The 18,084-nt window shown below is 34.7% G+C and overlaps 1 protein-coding gene across 1 annotated transcript in view; it reads left to right on the forward strand.

Annotated features, from left to right (window-relative positions):
* Window positions 1-18,084, forward strand: part of LOC149078804 (poly(A)-specific ribonuclease PNLDC1-like) — a 60,695-nt gene that overhangs the window by 16,058 nt on the left and 26,553 nt on the right. Inside the window, exons 15-19 of the mRNA XM_089240926.1 lie at window positions 2,488-2,552; window positions 4,075-4,128; window positions 6,128-6,173; window positions 7,896-7,995; window positions 8,674-8,763. Of these exons, the coding sequence (XP_089097052.1) occupies window positions 2,488-2,552; window positions 4,075-4,128; window positions 6,128-6,173; window positions 7,896-7,995; window positions 8,674-8,763 (355 nt within the window). The remainder of the gene's footprint in view (window positions 1-2,487; window positions 2,553-4,074; window positions 4,129-6,127; window positions 6,174-7,895; window positions 7,996-8,673; window positions 8,764-18,084) is intronic.

Below are 18,084 nucleotides of genomic sequence, written 5' to 3' on the forward strand. Positions count from 1 at the left end.
CAAGGCAGTTGTGGGCAGCGTGGCCTTATGGGGCGTCACTCAGGAGGGATGCCAAATCCAAGGTGAATGAGTGAGTGAAAAAAGTTTCATTGACCTAAAAAATTGAAAACAATTATTTCTATCCTCTCTGAAGAGGGGTGCTAAATCCGAGATGAGAAGGCGAAAACAATTTTAAAAGAAAATATGCATGAGAATCTCACACCATAGAAGTGAAACTTCTAAGTTGTTTAACCCTTAGTCTGCGGAAATAGTGTGGGAACACACACTCCTTCCCACTCCACCCTAACTCAATTTTCTTTTCTTCCAAACTGTGTGCATCACCCATCATGCTAAAGGGGGCATTCTATGATTCTAGCAGCATCATAGGGGTAGGGAAAGGTAATGAACTGTCTTTGTCTGACACAAAGGGAGCAAACCAACCCCCTCCTTCTAACATCATTTTCTTACAGGGCCAAATCTCTATTGACATCCCCCTTGGAACTTCATCACACAATCAGTCATTCTACAGAACTGGTTTTGAGGAAAAAGAAAGCGTTCCACTTTCATTGATTTTCTTTCTTTTTCTTTGAATTTTCTTTCCCTCACAAAATTTCACTCTTATGTAGCTAAAGAATATTCACTTAAAAAAAAATCAGGAATTGTTGGGAAAAATTGTGAGGGAGTGGGTAGGCAGAAAGTGTCTAAATTGGTCCTCCATGGGTAGAGATTTTGTCTTGAGCTGCCCTCCTTGATAGAGTACATTCTTGTTTCTGGTAGTACGGTCCCAGTATGTTTTCTCAAGTTTTCTTACCATCTCTGTTGTTGATGTATGGCTCAAAAGCACTATGTCATACAAATGTTTACTATTGGAAATTTTAAAATTATTTTGAGTCTAACATAGGTCTACGCTGCTGCCCTTTACAGCCTGCGCCTGTTTCACCATCACTTAAGCCCCCTCCTGCCTGCTATAATGATTTCTAGGTGATCTAGGAAAAATATTGCTTAGACAGATTATCATTGTAGACAGTTTGAGCATTTGTGCTATTTCCTATTGAATAGGAATTTCACCAGAACCAAAGAAAATATAGTTATAGGCAGGTTTATCGTCATAGACAGCATCGTTATACATGTTTCACTGTATATGTATTGATTATATGATATTTTAGTTAAAATTTTCATTTTGTGCATATGTAGTGATGATACTTTGGCAAATGAAAAGAATTTGTTCTGGAATGCACACTTGTTAGCTAAAACTAGATAGCTAGTTAGCTAAAAATAGATTTCTATGAAGAATCATTTAATATGTTCTAGGTACTTCTCAAAATTTGAAGATAAACATTATAAGAAAAGAAACAACTAATTGAAGGCTGAAATGAATAGTTTCTTAGTTGGCTGAAAAAGAATTTAAAGCAAGCAGAGATGCTGTAGATTTTTTAGTTTACACTATGTGCGCAACCCACTCCGTTTTGTAGGTGTCCTCTTATGTGATGTGTTCAGCTCATTTCCTTTCTCTTATGCATGCAGATGACAGAGATAAGCCCTTAGAATGTTCATACTGTTCAGTTTGATGATATGAGTCTTGCACTGAAAGCATATGTGCATTAAACATTCAGGTCTGTGCTCCTTTTATTAATACATTATCTCTCAGCTCTTAATCTTTCATTTGAAATGAAATGGTTCATGAAGACTTTCTGAAAAAAATAGAGGTATATCTGAGAAAATCTGTTCAGAGTCAGGCATGAATTAATTAAACTCGAGCAACAGTAATTCTGATGATGATTATTGTAAACATTCTGCTCAGAATGTGGCTGTGTTATGTTAGTGGGAACATCCATACCAACACAAATGTTCATTGCATGAGTTAATCTCTATTAGCCAAGGCTGAAAAGCCACAAAAAAATCTTCGTTATCTGAAACATTCACAAGGCTTGAATTACGCTATAAAAATTTGATAAAAGATCTTTTACAAAACTTGAAAAAAACCAATAAGCCTATTGCATTCGCTTGAATGTAACTGATTCGCTTATTGGTTTTAAGCTTTCTCACAAGTTTTCTAAAAGATTATAGTGTAATCCCAGCCTAAGCCAGGGCAATTGTTAGCCGAGGTATCACTGTATGATATATATGTACAAATACAGATAACTTCCCTTGAATTTTCTCTTGATAAAGCACTTGGTAAAGCTATTTAGCTCAAATTTTGGAAATATCTTGTAAAACTTTAGTTTTACATCGAAAAAAAATTATTGGTGGTGACCAATTTTTTTTGTCTAAATTCACGAGCAGTTTTTAGCAATCATTTTAATTCAGTTCAATTTTGTTACCATACATTTTTTCTGATTAAATACCATAGAGATTATTTACATACATTACATATAGTTATTACTTAGCACATTTTTGTTCCAATGTTTGTAAAAGTTATGTGTAATATCAAACTGTATACATTTTATGAATTCACAATTATATTCTCTCATAACAGCGAATGTTCACTGATCTGTTTTAATTTTTCAGACCTTCAGACAATTTATCTGCTCTGTTTTGTCCATTCGTTGAGCTCCTAAACTGTGGAAGTTATGGTAAATGTGGTCTAGTTTTAGAAACTAAAATTATGATTATCATTAAAAGAATTGAACTTCAGAGTCAAACTAGCTATAGGAAACCCAATCTAATAGCTCCGGATATAACAAACTATGATTGATGTTTTTGGTCCTTTCAAATTCTCTATACATAAAATGTTATTTTATATGGTTACAGTAAATCTCAAAAAAATATGAAAATAAAATTCAACAAACTTTACAGATGTCTTCAAATTGGAAAAACTTTTAATTTTCCATGAGTTTTTCATTTTCCCCTTATTTAAAATCTTCAATATCTTGGCATTTAAACATATAAAAAGGATAAGTTCAGTACTTTTGCAATGCAAACCCAAATGTTCAATCCCTTGAAGTTTGTTATAGCTGGGTTTGACTTAATAAACAAAGAACTAAGTTTGGTTTTTACTTCAATGTATCATATATTTTTATGTATATAATCATCTATATTCTAGAACCAATCATCTTATTTAGATATCAACTAGGTTTGACCAAATATGTAAAGATAATGATTAAACTTTTGTTGAAAAACTGATGCAATATTAGTGGAAAACGTGTTGGGAGTCAATTATATTCATCATTTAAAAGACACAAATATACTGCATTTGAAAAAATAAAAGAGATTCTCACTAATAATGAAAAATAATGTTTTGAAGCCAGAAGGACTTTTCTCAATAAAACAGTTTAAAACCAATCAATTCTCATTCATCAATTTTTTCAAAAAGATTTAAAATACATTTTGTAATTTTTTTTATGCTCCATTGTGAAGTAAATTATGTATGTGTGTTAGTATGCCCCAGTTTCACACACAACCTCTACTTTACCTTTTGATATTTAAAATTGAGTTTACTTCAAAATGAAGACCTATTTTAAAGACTTCAATAAGAATTATTTTTCTTTTGTAACTGTCTTACCGCCTGTTACCCCTCTTTTTACCGATGAATTATCTTTTCCCTTGACTATTTCCAGAAAAGGGATTTTACCATGTAACAAGAATTTTTTATCCTGCGAGTAATATTCATAGTAATACCATTATAAAAGAAATAAATTTGTTTTGTGACGGTATAAATTTAAAAAAAACGGAAGAGACAGAAAAAATTTGAAAGCTAAATATTAACCTAAACACTATTTTGCATTTAAAAAATTCATGTTGCTATTAATGATTATAATATTAAAAATAATATCCTCCCTGTAATTACTTAAGCCCAAGTGGCACCATGAAGGTTTCCATCAGGATTCATGGGTTTGATCTTGGGGAGAACATAGAAAAGAAGTTCTTTACCTACCAAGCCCTGACGACTACTGATAGATGGCACCTTCATTTCCCACCCACCCAACTTCATCGGTTGGAAATTGCTGTATATGGCAATATGACCGGAGTTGGTATGCTGTAAAGTAGTAATTACTTAAATAAATAGATTTTGGGGCTTGAACTGTATATCCATTACACATAAAGATCCAATGTATGAAATGCAAGATTTTTAACCTTTTTTTTTATATTCCACAGAATCAAACTCATTTCTACATAATGCTGGATATGATTCGTTTTTGGCTGGCTGGGGTAGGTTTTTTTTTCTCAACATAAATTTTACTTGCATTATCAGTATTTAATTCCCAGAAAAAGCTTAAATCTTGTAAATGCATATTTAATTTTTCATTATTTTAGTGTGCATATTTGATAAAATAATTTTAATTGTGCATTTTATTTATTAAATATATCTGTATACATAAAATTGATTTTCCATTTGTTGGTGTGTGTGCATTTCCAATATAAATGTAATTTTTGACATTGGGTTTGACAACTTTGGGTTTTTAACTTTTGACATCTTTTTGGGTCCGTAAATCAAAATTTCTGGATAATTGAATGTGTATTAAGGGTTCCAGATAAACAAAGATTAGATAATTAGGGTTCTAATGTATCCCAAAGCAGGGCCGACACTGAATACAGACCAGTGTTCTTCAATCTTTTTACACCTATGGACCACTAAATGCTATTACAAAAATTGGCAGACCTGCAGAAATGAGAGTAATAATTTGCAGACCATCAAGAAATAAATAGGAAAAATAATTTGAGGACCCTCAAAAAATATGAAGGAATATTTATGGAGCACATTGGGAGAAGGGGGGGGGGAAATAGTTTTTGCACCGCCAAAAATATAATTTGTGGACTGGCAAAAGATAAATAATTAGGAGGAGTAATTTGCGAACCACCAAAAAATAAATAAGTAGGAAACTAATTTATAGATTGCCAAAAAGATAAGTAACTAGGAGGTATAGTTTGCTGATTGCCAAAAATAAATAAGCAGGAAAAATAATTTGCAGGCTTGCTGACGACAAAAATCCTTTTGTAGACAGTATTTAATTTTTAAATCTGAAATTATGTAGCAGCTACATAGGTTGCGTAAATTGTTTTGCCATTCAGCCGTTAAAGAACACTGATATAGACCACTTTAAAAGTTAGCTTGAAAATTGTCTAAAATCATCAAAAAAAAAAAAACTGACACAACAACGGTTTCTCTGCTTCAGCAACAACTTTCTAAATGTTTGCTTTGGTTTCCAAACAATGTGGTTCCTCATGTTTACCCCATAACAATGGTTTGTCACTTCTTTAAGTGTATGTGCTCCAAGTACAGTCAAACCTCATTAGTGGGTCACCCAGATAATGCATCACTCCGCTTACCGGGTCATTTTTTTTGCAAATCTGATTGTCTTCGATGGGATTCTTAGATTATTGAACTTCTGATATTCTGATAATGTATGTTCACACTATACTTAAGGGGTCACTTTTATAAAAATATGTTTTATAAACTTTTATGGAAATTAGCAACTCTTCATACAATGTACACGATAAACTCTATAGCGGTGATTCCCAATGTGGGGCAATTTGATTTTTCGGGGTGGGGGGAGGGCATGATTAGCATTTAATTGTTAAAGGCAATTTGAGTTTTTCTATGAAGTCTTGGAACTCTTTCTAAACTCCCTTCATTTTCTTCTTTTTCATTCCTTTCAATAAATTCTGATTGTTTTTGAACTATTATTTTAATTATTGGCTCCTTGAAATAGGGAATCTAATGCGGTCAAAATGAATTGATCTTAGGATTTTGCAAAATTTCACTATCATGTGATGGAAGGAAAAATTAAGGTGAATAATTGTAAATTAATGTAATTAACTTGAATCTATAAATTTCCAAGGTAGAACTCTTTTGACTAAGGATCAGTTTGTTTTATGTGCATGACTTCATCAATAGGGGGAGGGAGGGGGATTAGCAATGCCATGGCCTACTCCATTTATTGGGTCACTCTGCTTACGAGATCATATTTTTGCTTTTCCAGGAGTGGCTCCTTAATTAGGTTTGACTGTATATAGAAAAAAAAACGTGGCCACCACTCTGGATTTTAATATAGAATGTTAGAGTAATTATGTTAATTATTTTACATAATTCTAAGTTAAATTAAAATGTTTCAAGTGAATTTGTTTGTGTTTTACCTTCTTTAATTGTATCTATAGTGATAATTTATTATTTGACTTCTGTCCTTATTTGTGTTTTTCCCCGTTCCAGTTTTCCTAAGAATCAGCCATATATTAGCAATAAAACGTACAAAAAAGTAAGTGTTCTTCTATTTGTTTCTTTGCTTGAATATGTGGTGTGAAATAAAATTCTTTAGTATGAAAATATCTTTCATTTAAAAGCTATTATACAGGATAATTACAAAAGAATCATCGGTTTTGAAGTGATTATGTTATGAAAATAAACAATTTCTCATAGGGAAAGTATTCAAGTTTTCATTCTAACCCCTTGCAGTTGTTAATCACAACACTAGGTATTGCATTATGCATTTCCATGTAACGTATCTACTGGAAAGAACTTTCTTGGCAAACCGGGTTCTCTTAAAGTTGATGTCTTTCCTGCCGTCTGAAAAACAAAAGTGTACTAGCCTCTTTTTTGAAAAATACTCACGATATTAGTTATATTGGTGTTGTTTCCACAATAAAAAAAAACACATTATAACGATTTCATAGTCCAACGAGATGGGTGGTACTCCACTGTGATGCCACTCTATTTGTGAGTATCATCTCTCTGGTTTCTTGAACCTAGGTCCTTAATAAGTAAAAGTATACGGCAGGGTGTGTGAATTGAACTGCTTGCATATCTTTTTTACCAAAATTTTGGGTATTTGGTATCCTATATTTAATCAGTGTAGAATTTCTCAACTATTTGCCTTTTGCTGATGACATTTTTGTTATCAGTAGTAATCCAGATGAACTAGAAGACAAGTATTCAGGTGTGATTGAAAATTAGTCTACAAAACACTAAAGCTATGTTCAACTCCTTTGCTTTGAAGAAGATCCTGCTCAACAACACAGAAATAAAAGAAGTGGAAAGCTATGTATACCTGGGACAAGTAATTACCATGGACAATGGAATCATTAATGAAATAAACAGAAGAATCAGGATCGGATGGAGCACTTTTGGCAAAAACCATGATTCTGAAGAGCCACATGCCATTATGCCTGAAAAGAAAAGTGTTTAACCAGTGTGTGTGCTGCCAGCACTAACTTACGTATCTGAAACATGGACACTCACAAGCAAGACAATACAAAGGCTACAGACAACACAAAGGAGCATGGAAAGATGTATGTTAGGCATTGCCAGGAGAGATAGAAAACAAATCACTTGGATAAGAAGCCACACAAAGGTGTATATGATATCATGAAAAGAATTAAACATTTAAAATGGAAATGGGCTGAACATATTGCAAGAAGGCAGGACAACAGATGGACTACAAGTATTCTGGATTGGTACCCCATGGTGTTAAACATCCAAGACGGCGTCCTCATGCAAAATGGATCAACGAGATTGAAAAAGTGGCTGGAGTCAACTGGATGGCAAATACATGAAACACAATAAAATGGAAAAATTTAGAAGAGACCTTCATCCAGCAGTGGATTGAAAATGGTTGATGATGATTTCATCAGTGACATCACTGGCATTCCCATATTTAAAACAACAAAAATAGGTTTCTTCATGTGCATTTTTGTATGGTTGAGATTGTTTATGAAAAGTTAGTGGCCTAAGAAATTGTGCAAGTAATTGTTTGAGCTGATGTTAAAATTTTATAGCAACAACAATAAGCAAAATTTCACAACATTTAGCTCTTTAGCTTTTAATACAAGATATAATTTTAGGTATATACGTAAATGTTTATTATTTAATAGGAATTTCTTCTCCCTTTATTTTGGATGAGAGAAGTTCTCGAGTATTTCTTATAGATATAATTAATGGGTATAGCAGATTCACATGAACTTTTATTTTTCATTTTCTTTAGTAGTGTTCAGATTGTTCCTCAAAGCTTAAAGCAACTTTTGACAGCAGTAAAACCTTTTGAAAATAAAGTCAACATTTCTATGGCCCGTGTTTTTTATGTTGTAAGTAGTTCAGAGTATTTTGTTTGTTCTATTCTTCATATAAGAGGTTATAGAGCAGTGTTTCTCAACATAATGGTCTGTGAAGTAGGGATAGGTGGTCTGCAGGCAAAATTTAATGCTAATGAAATGAAAATCATTCAATTATATGCAACAAATACTAATGATACTGATTCTAAAGGTCCTTGAGTTCAAAAAGGTTGAGAAACGCTGTTATAGAGAAATGGGAATGAATAGACATTTATTTCATCAATAACTAATATAAGTAAATCTGTATCACAAACATGTTTTACTCATAAAAATTGAGACAAATTCCATTATTCTATTCTTTTTTTGGTTAGATTTAGAGTTTTTCCCCTCACATGTAAAGATCATTATAATCAGCCATCTCATTAGGCAATTTGCCTGTTGTGGCCCTTGTATTTGTATGACTTTATTTTGTGAATTAAGGTAAATCATTATTCACATTAAGTTGATATAATAAGGTTCTTAAATCATAATAATAAAATGTGTTAGTTACAAAAAGTAATTGAATAAGAAATGATTAGTGGCTTAATGAAGTAATTAATATTATTGCTTATAGCTTGAGTAGAAATCAAAATGTTTTTCCTTCACTATATGGATTGAAAATTTTGTGCATGTAAATCATTATTAGAAAAAAAAATTTCCTTATAATTATAGGATTTGACAGAAAAATTTGTAGTTCTCCACAGACCCCATTTTCTTCGTGTCACACTGAAGGATGGCAAGCAATCCTTTAACATTCTTGAGGTAACTACTACTACTACACATTCTTATTTTTCTATTTTTTACGGATGTAAATTTCAACCATTATTGAATATGTTTTGTGGATTAAAACGAAATAGTTTCATTTGAATTTAGTTATATTTAAATTATATATCCAGAGTTTACTTTAGGAAATCTATATATATAAAATTGATTTTCTGTATGTGTGTGTCTTCTATGCAAATCTTCAATTTTTCACTCGACTTGAATGATAGGCTACTTTAAAAGTTCTTCAGAGCAGGGCAAATGCCTAAAATGGGCAAAAAACGGCTGAGTAACAATGGTTCCCGGGCCTCAACAATCACTTGTAGAATGTTTACTTTGGTTGCTGTGGTTTCCTAACAATGCATTTCAGAATTTCAGATATGCATATGCTTTTACAATGGTTTATCACTTCTTTAATGCTGCCACTATTTTGTGGCAGAGTTTATTTCTTTATAATGTTTTTTCTTTCAATCCTCCCTGTAATTGAAGAAAACCTGGTGCAGCGCCGGGTATTATATTTTAGAAATGCTAGCAGCATTTTTCATTATTAACATTTGATTATTTCTCTGAACTTTTTTTTATAACTTTCATTGCTGCACAACTTTATTATTTCATCAGTATTATAGTTGCAAGTGTGACAGTGAAATATATAAATGTTTTTGTGTAAGATTTTGTATTGTCTTATCAAATTTTTTGTGGAATGATTGATGTTATTTTCCAAATATCTGTATCTATTGAACAAAGAGATTTCTGAAATATTTTATATTGTTTTTATATTACTTATTTAACTTAATAAACTTACTTGCCTAAATAGTTACTCAAGGCAATACAGAAAATGTATTTTTTATGTATCATGAAAAACTTAAGCAATTATTACATGCATACATACATAGAAAATATATATCTATAAAAGATGCCAGCTATATCACAAATTTTATTATTACAACAGTGTTCACAAGGGAAAGCAGGCTTTCATGGAGGGAGTTTATGAGAGTATCCATACTTTGCGAACTGTTATGTCATGTGCCAATCCAAAAAAGTCTCTCCACAAAGATCATCAGGCTTATAACAGTACAATTATTCAATAATTACACTTCACTCATAGTTAGAAAAATTGATGCCAGCACTACACATAACAAGCATTACACAAAAACAAACCGCACTTTCGGTTCACAACACATAAATGCACATTCCTGCATGTACCAATGAGGTGTAGTAGTAGTAGTAGTCAAATGATGCTGGAGTAAGCTGCAGATAGAAATTACCGTTAAAACGTTTCAGAATGTTAAGCTATCCAGTAATCATTTTCTTGTTTTTGAGGAAGGTAAACAAGTGAATATAACCCCTGTTACAAATTCTTCATGGTTTGGATTTCAGGAAAAAATTAAATACATTTGAAATAGTATGCATTATTAATTAATGTGTACATTCTACATAATTGTTATTACATCTTAATAAAACACCATGGGCTATCTCAGACTACGGTAACTTAGGTTCACTGAAGGGGTGAAAATTTTAACTTCCGTAATTCTTGCATTCCTGAAAGCAATTCTGAAATTTATTTGGGTTTTTTTTTTGTTTGACTTCATAAAAAAGTCAATATTCACACACTGATCTCATTCTCCCACATTCAGAATGGTGATAGAATCATTTTTGAAATAATAATACAATGTAATCTAATTCTTTTTTTATACATCAGTAAACTATTCAGGCTTTCTTTCAAAACTAGTGCAGTAAAAACTGAAACTTTAAATTTTATCTCCTATTCCCTCTTCTGCTGTAATTAATCTTGCTAGTTGTTTATAATTTTTTTATGCATATGTGCACTTAAGCCCTATGATTCCTTCTGTCTGTTCTGAGGAGCGACTCAGGTTTTCTGAACATTTTTTAGCAATGGTATAAAAAAAAAGCAAATAGATTTCTGGGGGTTTCATTCTTAAAAAATTTTCTTTGCGTTCCCCTAAAGTGATCCACTTTTTCAGGGCTTAGTTCATCCTGGCCTGTATGCTATACAGTTTTGGAGACTATGCCTACAGAAGGACATAGAATTGATCAAGTGGGGTGCAGAGAAGAACTACCCGTACTCCGGGCATGTCAGACAATAGATTTGTTCAGCCCTGGTATTGCTAAATAGCTTTTAATGCTTGTTGCTGAAATTTTTAGGGAGACATATGCACATTAACATTGCATTAGCAAAATTGCTCAAGGGCTTCGAAAGTGCTAATCTTGAGCTTTATGTAGGAAATTTTTATTCCTGAATCAATGCTGAGAGTGCTCAGACCTGTGCTACAAATTACTGTGGGTGCTCGCCACCCACAGCACCCCTGCACTGACGCCACTGCAATTGCTGCAAGCTTCAAAACAGAACTTTGAAACATGTAAATGCCATAGTACTTTTCCAGAAATGTTTGTGCATGTTGCGATAATTCTTCATCTGCATAAAAATGTAAAATATTCTGTCTGTATATTTAAAAACAATTATGCAGCTAAATCAAAGTTTTCTTGATTTACTGGAAGAATACAAGCTGGTGATGGCCACATGAAATCACAATGTCTATCTAATGGCGAGTGGGATCGCCATTACATTGATCATCCAGAATAGCAAACATATCATATGGAGAAAAATGTCTGAAAATGATTGTATGAAAATGACCAAAACTCTCGGGTACTTCCCAGATCTACAGATTTTCAGACATGAACTCAATTGAGCACATTTGGTATCAACATGATAGTATGTTTACTCTATAGGTATTTGGCCAAACCCTTTCTAGCAGCTATTGAATAGCATGCAGTCTTCTCGGCTTCAGATACCTGTGACAACCTTCCAACATTATATCTTATCACTTTAACACCGTCTAGCTGCTGTCTGCACAAGACTGTTATTCTAAGTACTGGTTGCAGTCACAATAATTGTGTCTACTATTATGAATTTTAGCCTCTTTTTTTTATTCAAGTATTGCCACTATATAGTGCAAGGGAAAAAAATAAGGCTTATTCAACTTTTTGTATGAATTAAAAATCTTACAAAAAGTAGACATGTGTGTGAAGTAAGATATAGAGAAATTGAAGTTTTTTTTTTTTTAAACTTAATGTTTCATGGGAATTGAGTTTTTCTACAGTTAATCTTGGTGTGTTTTTATATATATCCCTTTCTCAAGTTTTTTTTAAAGCACCATTTGCTGAAAGCAGCAGAAGGCCAAGGAAGCTTATTAGCTCTCTCTCTTCCTTTCACTCTTTTTATTCTTTCCCCCTTTAACATTGTGTTAGCAGCATATGCAATTTGTGTTTTCAGTATTTTCAAGCCAGCTCTATATTTGTTCTACAAACCTTGTGTGACTACACAAGAAAGCAAGCAACAGTGATGAGCAGCGAGGAGCCCTCCAGCCCAGCCACAATGCTTGGCAAAGGCAGACTCATTGTCCTTGTGAATTGCCCCAGGCCAATTCTATCTTTGTCATCCGCCTTTTCTTCTGTTTGATCAAGGAATTCTGCGTAGTATTGCGGAGATCTAGGTCAGAACCGATGGAACTATTGCTTTTGAGCGAAAGCACTCAGGGTGCGCGTGCGTGTGTACGGCCTGGTGTGCACTAAGCTAGCGAAAATCGGGAGGAGAATTCTTTGGACCTCTACCAACCACGAGAGCACCGGCGATGGTAGAGAAACACCAGAACTGACTTTCTTGTGCGCTTTTTAAGTTGTAGCTCTAACTAGATACAAGTGCTGCTATTGGTGGGTTCCATGACAAAGGAAAAGGGGGGGGGTGTGGAGGGGAAAGAGTTCATCAGTGGCGTGTTGAAGGTTGGAATGACATACCAAGTCGAATATATCTGTCTGCATAGGCATTCTCTATCTGTAGATGTTACCCTTTATTATCCTGTCTTTCTCGTTGAAGGGAGAAAAAAAACTATAAAGATCCCGTTTAGCTTGCTGACATTTCAAAACTGATTCATAATTGGAAACAGGGTTTGAAACCATCGAAAATACGGTAACTGCAGTATAAAATAAATAGGAACATTGAAAATCTACCCACCATTCATGATGCCTAAAACAAAACGGGAAAATGACATTGTATGGGAAATATTCCTTTTATGCTGTTTCTTTGCCATTGAATCCGTATTCTTATACTTATTTTCGGGGTGTGGGTCATAATCCCGACAGACGAAATCCCGACAAGTCACAATCCCGACAGACGAAATCCCGACAGGTCAAAATCCCGACAGGGTCGAAATCCCGACAAGTCAAAATCCCGACACGGTCAGAATCCCGACAGGGTCGAAATCCCGACAGGTCAAAATCCCGAAAAGTCGAAATCCCGACAGGGTCAAATTCCCGACACGGTCAAAATCCCGACACGGTCGAATTTAAAAATTCAATTTCGCCGTATAATCGCCGCACTTCGCGATTTCTGTCGGGATTTGAATTTCTTACGGCAAGGGGCGTTGGGGCGCCGATGAGAATGATAAATTGCGATCAAATAAATTTTTTAAATTTTAATTTCGCCGTATAAGCCGCACTTCGCGATTTCTGTCGGGATTTGAATTTCTTGCGGCAAGGGGCGTTGGGGTGACGATGAGAATGATAAATTGCGATGAAATAAATTTTTCAAATTTTAATTTCGCCGTATAAGCCGCACTTCGCGATTTCTGTCGGGATTTGAATTTCTTGTGGCAAGGGGCGTTGGGGTGACGATGAGAATGATAAATTGCGATCAAATAAATTTTTCAAATTTTAATTTCGCCGTATAAGCCGCACTTCGCGATTTCTGTCGGGATTTGAATTTCTTGCGGCAAGGGGCGTTGGGGTGACGATGAGAATGATAAATTGCGATGAAATAAATTTTTCAAATTTTAATTTCGCCGTATAAGCCGCACTTCGCGATTTCTGTCGGGATTTGAATTTCTTACGGCAAGGGGCGTTGGGGTGACGATGAGAATGATAAATTGCGATGAAATAAATTTTTCAAATTTTAATTTCGCCGTATAAGCCGCACTTCGCGATTTCTGTCGGGATTTGAATTTCTTGCGGCAAGGGGCGTTGGGGTGACGATGAGAATGATAAATTGCGATGAAATAAATTTTTCAAATTTTAATTTCGCCGTATAAGCCGCACTTCGCGATTTCTGTCGGGATTTGAATTTCTTGCGGCAAGGGGCCTTGGGGTGACGATGAGAATGATAAATTGCGATGAAATAAATTTTTCAAATTTTAATTTCGCCGTATAAGCCGCACTTCGCGATTTCTGTCGGGATTTGAATTTCTTGCGGCAAGGGGCCTTGGGGTGACGATGAGAATGATGAATTGCTATCAAATAAATTTTCTAACTTTAATTTCGCCGTATAAGCCGCACTTCGCGATTTCTGTCGGGATTTCCGTTTGTCGCTGCAAGTGGTTTGTGGCGCATACCATGATCAATGGAGATCAATAATTTGGAAATTCATTTACTTTTCCAACTTGGCGAAAAGCAAAGGATTCAGGGTTGCCTTTTTCTGGCATTTATCGATTTTTCTATCCTCCACAAACACTGCTGTTCCTTATTATTTTCTTTGAGAATTTTTCGAAATTCTTTCTCGCTCAAGTTTCAAATAGACTTAAAATGTCAAATGATATTGCACAAAGTTAGACCGTTTCATGAAGATCTTAATTTAAAATTTTCAAGGTTTTCGAAAGCAATGTAATAGTAGAGAAATATTTTTATTCATATGTATAAAATTACATGTCTTGACAGCTTAATTCACTGATTCATCGCCGAGCCGCAACCACTGAAGGTCAGGCCCGTATCTAGAAATTCCATGCGGGGGGGGGGGGGGACAAGGTGGTCAAATAATATATTTGGCCATGTTTTACCTTATTTCAATCATTTTCTCTCATTTCGAAGGGACCGGATCCCCAATTCCCCCCTTCTCACTACGAAGCTATAAACATAAAATTCTGTCAATAGTTTTATTTTATACTGTTGAGACTCCCAAAAAAATTTCTTAAAATTCTATCTCTAAGTTGGTCTTAAGGCTTTGAAGAGAGTATGCAAATTGTGTGGTAGTGTAGTTGCATACAGGGTGTCCTTTAAGAGTTAGTACGGCCATTGTCTTCTCAACCATCCGTGGTAGAGATGATTTCAGTTTGAAAAAATGCTCAAAAGGCGTTCAAAAATTACCCTGTACCAGTTTTGAGAGTGAAAACACAGTGTGTAACAAAATAAAAAAATATAAATTTTTAAAACTTCTAATTATAAAGTGACTGCACCGTATCTCCTGAGACCAACAAAAAAAATCTAAGTTGACAAGTACAATGTTCGCCGAGATATTTGAATTCAAAATTCGAAGGAAAGGTGGAAAGGACAGCATAAATTTGGGGAAGGAGCGTTGTCGATTAGTTTTTGCTGTCTTTTCATAACTTTTCTCCAGTTTTCGAATTCAAATATCTTAGCGAATATTGCACTGAGAAACATGCAATTTTTCTGTTGGCATCAGGAGAGACAATGCAACAACTTTCAAATTGGAAGTTAAAGGACGGGAAATCAAAGAAAAATTTAGATTTTTTTGTTTTGAGCCACACACACTGTATTTTCCGAGGATTATATCACTTTCCGCTATCTATACGAAGGTTTCAACGGTTGGCTGATGCGAGATGAAGTTAGGAAGGAAAAATTCACCTGTGCTCTTGCTAGGAATCAAACCCACGTTCTCGAGCTTTCTGGGTGAGCCCACTAGACTACAAAGGCAAAGAATATCAATTTTTCCTTGGAACTTGTATGCGATGAACGGTCGGACCTAACTCAGGCCTCTGGAATCACGAAGTGCGGCTTATACGGCGAAATTAAAATTTGAAAATTTATTTGATCACAATTTATCATTCTCATCGGCGCCCCCACGCCCCTCACCGCAAGAAATTCAAATCCCGAACCGCGGCTTATACGGCAAAATTAAAATTTGAAAAATTTATTTCATCGCAATTTATCATTCTCATCGTCACCCCAACGCCCCTTGCCGCAAGAAATTCAAATCCCGACAGAAATCGCGAAGTGCGGCTTATACGGCGAAATTGAAATTTGAAAATTTATTTGATAGCAATTTATCATTCTCATCGTCACCCCAACGCCCCTTGCCACAAGAAATTCAAATCCCGACAGAAATCGCGAAGTGCGGCTTATACGGCGAAATTGAAATTTTAAAATTTATTTGATAGCAATTTATTATTCTCATCGTCACCCCAACGCCCTTCATCGCGAGAAATTCAAATCCCGACAGAAATCGCGAAGTGCGGCTTATACGGCGAAATTAAAATTTGAAAAATTTATTTGATCGCAATTTATCATTCTCATCGGCGCCCGCACGCCCCTCACCGCGAGAAATTCAAATCCCGACAGAAATCACGAAGTGCGGCTTATACGGCGAAATTGAATTTTTAAATTGGACAGTGTCGGGATTTCGACCGTGTCGGGATTTTGACTTGTCGGGATTTCGACCCTGTCGGGATTTTGACCTGTCGGGATTTCGACCCTGTCGGGATTTTGACCTGTCGGGATTTCGACCCTGTCGGGATTTTGACCTGTCGGGATTTCGTCTGTCGGGATTGTGACTTGTCGGGATTTCGTCTGTCGGGATTGTGAACGGAACCCTTATTTTCGATGTCGGTGATACAAGGTTTTTTCAGAATATCAGGATTTTGTGAGCCGGAACGGTACTTGATGATCTTCCATGTTGTCTTTTTTTAATGGCTGGAATAATTGGTATAATAATTTTTTTTTGTAGTTGACCGCCTGTCCGATTATTACCGTACTTTATTTTTGATAGTGGGGGATGCCGACTGCTTAAAATCGATCGAAAAAAAGGGCGAAAATCGTAAGTTCCTAAAAATTCTCGTAAGTCTGTGAATTGATACACTCCTCCTTGGATGAAGAGTAGTTTTCAATTTTATTAAACAGAATGAAAGTTCTCTGTTTGGACCCACATTTACTTGACATTAATTCTAAATCGCTTAAATATTTCACTTGAATGAATGGATCTGATTTTTATGCTTATCGGTAATTTTCTTCAGGAATCTATAACGTAACGTCGCTTTCCTAGCATTTTTCAACTGACTGACAAAATTCAGAGTTATTAATCTAATTACCGCATTTCCCTGCTTATAATCACGTTAAAAAATATCGGAATTTCTTAGGGTGGATTATATCCCGCAGCGCCTTATTCGCATTTTTTTTTCCTGAGGGATTGGAATGGCCACAAATACCTTTTCAAATTTGTAAAAATTTAACATATGTAAATGATGTATAGATGTGAGTAGAAAAATAGACATTTTTTTTTAAAAAACATGACAAACAACCCCTTCCATCCCTTAAGATTTCATTATTAATTAATCACGCACAGATACACACACACAAATTTTTATATGCTGACTATACGCCACTTGCAGAGTAATGATATTTTTTTTATGATATTTTTTTCGTCAAAGTATCGAAATTCACATCCGCGGACAGAAAATTACGGTAGTGATTTATCACGGTTTGATCCAATCAAATAAAATCTCTAATTTGATTGCTAGTGTTAAACTAATGTTCAAGCAATGTTCGAGTTGAACGGTCTCTCTGCTATTCTAAGTTATTTTGCTTTTGGTAGGTATTTAGTTTAGAATTATTTTTCTTTTCCCTGCCACCTAAAAATAGTAATCACAATAACAAGCAAGTGGCCTTGAGAGTGTTTTCTCTGGTTTTTTGTGTTTGGATACTGTTGGTTTGGAACCCCATCTCATAGCACCTTGGAATATACAAAACCATTCTTTTCTGTCCAAGCGTAAAAAGATTTATTGGCGTTTTTAATTTTCTTCAAAGTGTTGGGCATCGCAATTTTTAACGACTGAAGTTTCTGTTTATAGTCTCTGACGTAACTTGTTTATGGTTTTTTCCTCCTCCCTACTTCTTTTTGGATCGTTTTCCACTAGAAAAGTTGAAAAACTAACCTATATCTTCCACATCTGGCTTCGTTTCTATAACATTTCCTGAAAGTTTTTTTGAAATAACACGTGTGATTTGACCTAGTCATTGGATTCACCAGCTCGTGAAAGATTTAGATCTATCTAATTAACCTTCATTTGTGTTAACGAAGTTTTTTTATGAGCGTCGTAAGTAACGTTCATGTTCTGTGTTTTCGTTATCAAACTCAGTGCTGTACACAGAAAGAGGGGGGGGGGGAGGGGCAAAAATAAAAGAAAATGTTTTTAAAATATTTAAAATATGAAAATAAAAAAATCCCAAAATTATTATTTAATTTTCTCCTATTTTTAGGCAAGTAACTAAAAATTTGTCTCAAATCCATGCGTTTCTCTTTGT

Source organism: Pholcus phalangioides, unplaced genomic scaffold, assembly GCF_987345545.1.
Source record: "Pholcus phalangioides strain wild (caught in Gottingen) unplaced genomic scaffold, Ppha-v1.0 ptg000013l_1, whole genome shotgun sequence".
Lineage (NCBI taxonomy): Eukaryota > Metazoa > Arthropoda > Arachnida > Araneae > Pholcidae > Pholcus > Pholcus phalangioides.